Genomic DNA, 3375 nt, shown 5'->3' with positions numbered 1-3375 from the left:
AGACAATGATTTTAAAATTTTTTTGAGAAAAAAACACAAACCAAGCAAAATTTTGGAATTTTTTTTTTCGAAAACGTCTCTCCCAAAAGCAAACCAAACAAGCCATTGATAATTTATTTTGTAGAAAATTTGAGACGTATAGCATTTTTTAATGTAAATGTGTAATGTTAGAGATACTATTCATGTGAGATATTTAATTATTTATATTTTAAAAAATTCGAAACCTAAAATATTTTTCAATATAAATTAATAAGAACGTCGATATTAATGGCTTTCCCATGAAAACCCTACAATCAAAGTTTCGAGCCCTATAAATACAGCCTTGTGGAATGTCCAAAAACCATCCACTCCATCCATCCATATCTCTCTCTCTCTCTCTCTCTCTCTCAAAAGAGAAATGACAGAAAGAAAAGAAAACATAGTGATGTTCCCATTCATGGCACAAGGCCATATCATCCCTTTCTTAGCATTAGCACTTGAGTTAGAAAAGAAAAATGGATACACCATAACCTTTGTGAACACTCGACTCAACATCAAGAAACTCCGACCTTCGATCCCTCCAAACTCATCCATTCGCCTCCTTGAAATCCCATTCAACAGCTCCGACCACGGCCTCCCTCCGGATTCCGAAAACACCGACTCTCTCCCTTTCCCTCTCCTCCTTCACCTCATCGTCATCTCTCCCGCTCTCGAGACTGCCTTCCGAGACCTCATCTCCGGCCTCGTCCTCGAACATGGCCGCCCACCACTTTGCATTATTTCTGACATGTTCTTCGGATGGTCTGCCAAAGTTGCTCATGAATTCAGTGCATTTCATGCTATATTCAATGCTGGTGGGGGCTATGGCATGGCTGCTTTTCACTCTTTATGGCTACACCTTCCTTACAAGACAGTGAATTCCGAGGAGTTTCCTTTGCCGGGCTTCCCCAAAGGTCACCGGATTCACACCAAACAGTTACCAGAACATTTTCAAGTAGCAATGCCCGGTGATTCATGGTGCTCATTTTCACAAGATATGTTTCGAGATTGGTTGGAGAGTGATGGGATTTTGTTCAACACCATAGAGGAGATTGACCATGTTGGGATGGAGTATTTTAGGCAGCAAATTGGCTGTTCCGTGTGGTCAGTTGGGCCTATTCTGTCTTCCTTGGGAAGCAAAGCTCGTGCTGGTGATGACGCTGAAGCCACAATGCATCTTTGCATGAAATGGCTTGATTCGAAGCCTGCAAATTCAGTTCTTTATGTGGCGTTTGGGTCACAAAGTGCACCATCACCATCACAAACAATCCAGTTGGCCATGGCTTTGGAAGCTTGTGGCAAAAATTTCATTTGGGTGGTTAGGCCACCATCGAACTCAGTCACAGATCATGACCATAATGATGGAGAATGGTTTCCGAGAGGCTTTGAGAGGCGTATTCAAGATAGCAACAAAGGGCTGCTAGTGCAACAATGGGCACCTCAATTGGAAATTCTGTCCCATAAATCTCTCTGTGTGTTTTTAACCCACTGTGGATGGAACTCAGTGCTTGAAGCTCTCAGCAATGGAGTCCCAATGCTTTCGTGGCCGATGGGGGCAGAGCAAAACTTCAATGCCAAGATGTTGGAGGAAGAGATGGGACTCTGTGTTGGGTTGGCAAGTGGGAGCAGTGAGGTTAATCATAAAGACATAGTGAAAAAGATTGATTTGGTGATGGGTGGGTCAACTAAAGGGAAAGACATGAAAAACAAAGCTTGTGAGGTTATGGAAATGCTTAACAATGCCAAGATTGATGAGAAAGGGTTCAAGGGGTCCTCAACCAAAGCCATGGAGGATTTTCTGTATGCTGCATTGTCAAAGTCTTGTAATTATTAAACCAGCCTTGCAGATCAGAGTCAAATGATCTAAGGGGGAGGCTGCTTTCAATGTTTTTACATATATATTATTCCAACACATGTGTTTCTGTTTTCTAGTTTCAGTTTAATTGGATTAGAAGGTCAATGCCTTGATTCCAGTTAAACAGAACAAAAATCACTATCTATTTTTTACTGTTGACTTCTGTATTTGCACAAATTAATAAAATTTTATTAATTTTTCTTAATTGTTGATGTATAGCTATCATTTATTGATAGGGTTGTAATCGTTCGGTATGGTCGGTATTTAGGTAAAAAATTACACCAAATTGATAATGTTGATTTTATTATTTTGAATACTAATACAGACCGCTTCTCCTATCAAATCGTACCGAACCGATTGAAATGATTTGGTTTGATGCGGTTTAATCGGTTTAGAATTTTTCAAACTTGAACTACTTTTAAATATAATCATTAATCTATATAAAAACATTAAATTAGTTATTTGCCTACCATTTCAAACATATCCAATCTATCCATTTAATACATACTTTTCAATTCATAAATTAACAAAAATAAAAACAAAAAAAAGTTTAAAAATACTGAGATTTCAAGAACAATGAGTTAGAATTAAAATTATATATAATAAGATTTTACAAACTTAAATTATAAAGATGATAAATTTAATTAATTAATGTTAATAATTTATTATACATATTAATATCATTATATTATGGGTAAACTATCAATAGGTCCTAACAGTTGGACTTAATTCATATCAAGTCCTATTGAAAAGTCTTGGCAAAATTATCGCTAAAAATAATTTTTTTTTTTGTAACAATTTTTTACATACGTCGCTAAAAATTGACAATTAGTAACTCATTTTTGTCATAATTTTTATAAATTGCCCCTAAAACTTACAATTAATGACTTTTTTTATGGCAAAATTTTTTCATAGGACCTATTAGACAATAACTCTACTTATTAGGACCTACACGTAAATACCTTTTATATTATTAGATTATATATATATATATTATAAATACAATATATGTTAGAACGGTCGATTTCGGTTTAGATCGGTGTACAAGGTATTTAAACCGATGGCGAACTGAAAATCGAAAAAAATCAAATTTAAAACCTCATAAACCGGTTTTTGTTAAAAAATAGACCAAGTATAATTGATTTGGTTCAATTCAATTAGTTTAGTCAATTTTTTATTTTTATTTTTCGTACATCCTTTTTTATTGAAGTGGACTAGCTAATAATTTTTTTTTTTAATTTATTAATCTGTATAAAATTTTCTTTTCGGAGAAACCCAGTTATATTGTAGTTACATTTAACATTATTTGAATTTACGCCTATCACCTACATGCATGTGTTAGCATTGATGTGTGCATGCACGGTTCCACACGCCATTTCTGAATTTTTTAACTTAACCTCACTCTTGTTAAATGTTAACAAGTGTTCTACGGATATTATTTAATATTAGATTGTGTACAAAAAAATATTTTGAAAATATGCTAAAAGATTAAAAAATATATT

General features: G+C 34.7%; 1 protein-coding gene across 1 annotated transcript; it reads left to right on the top strand.

The window, feature by feature from the left end:
* The first annotated feature begins 248 nt into the window (after positions 1–248).
* Positions 249–2078, top strand: LOC114293057 (UDP-glycosyltransferase 92A1). Its single transcript, XM_082905986.1, has one exon. The coding sequence runs from the start codon at positions 398–400 to the stop codon at positions 1850–1852; it is 1455 nt and encodes a 484-aa protein (XP_082762112.1). The 5' UTR covers positions 249–397; the 3' UTR covers positions 1853–2078.
* The last annotated feature ends 1297 nt before the right edge of the window (positions 2079–3375 follow it).

Source organism: Camellia sinensis, chromosome 14 (genome assembly GCF_055761805.1).
Source record: "Camellia sinensis isolate YWXY chromosome 14, ASM5576180v1, whole genome shotgun sequence".
Classification (NCBI taxonomy): Eukaryota; Viridiplantae; Streptophyta; class Magnoliopsida; order Ericales; family Theaceae; genus Camellia; species Camellia sinensis.
Note: the sequence above shows the minus strand (reverse complement) of the source record. Positions and strands in the feature narration are given on the sequence as shown.

Bases quoted from the DNA above. Each gene is read 5' to 3' on its own strand.
- LOC114293057 (XM_082905986.1), top strand. From the start codon at position 398: ATGACAGAAAGAAAAGAAAACATAGTGATGTTCCCATTCATGGCACAA.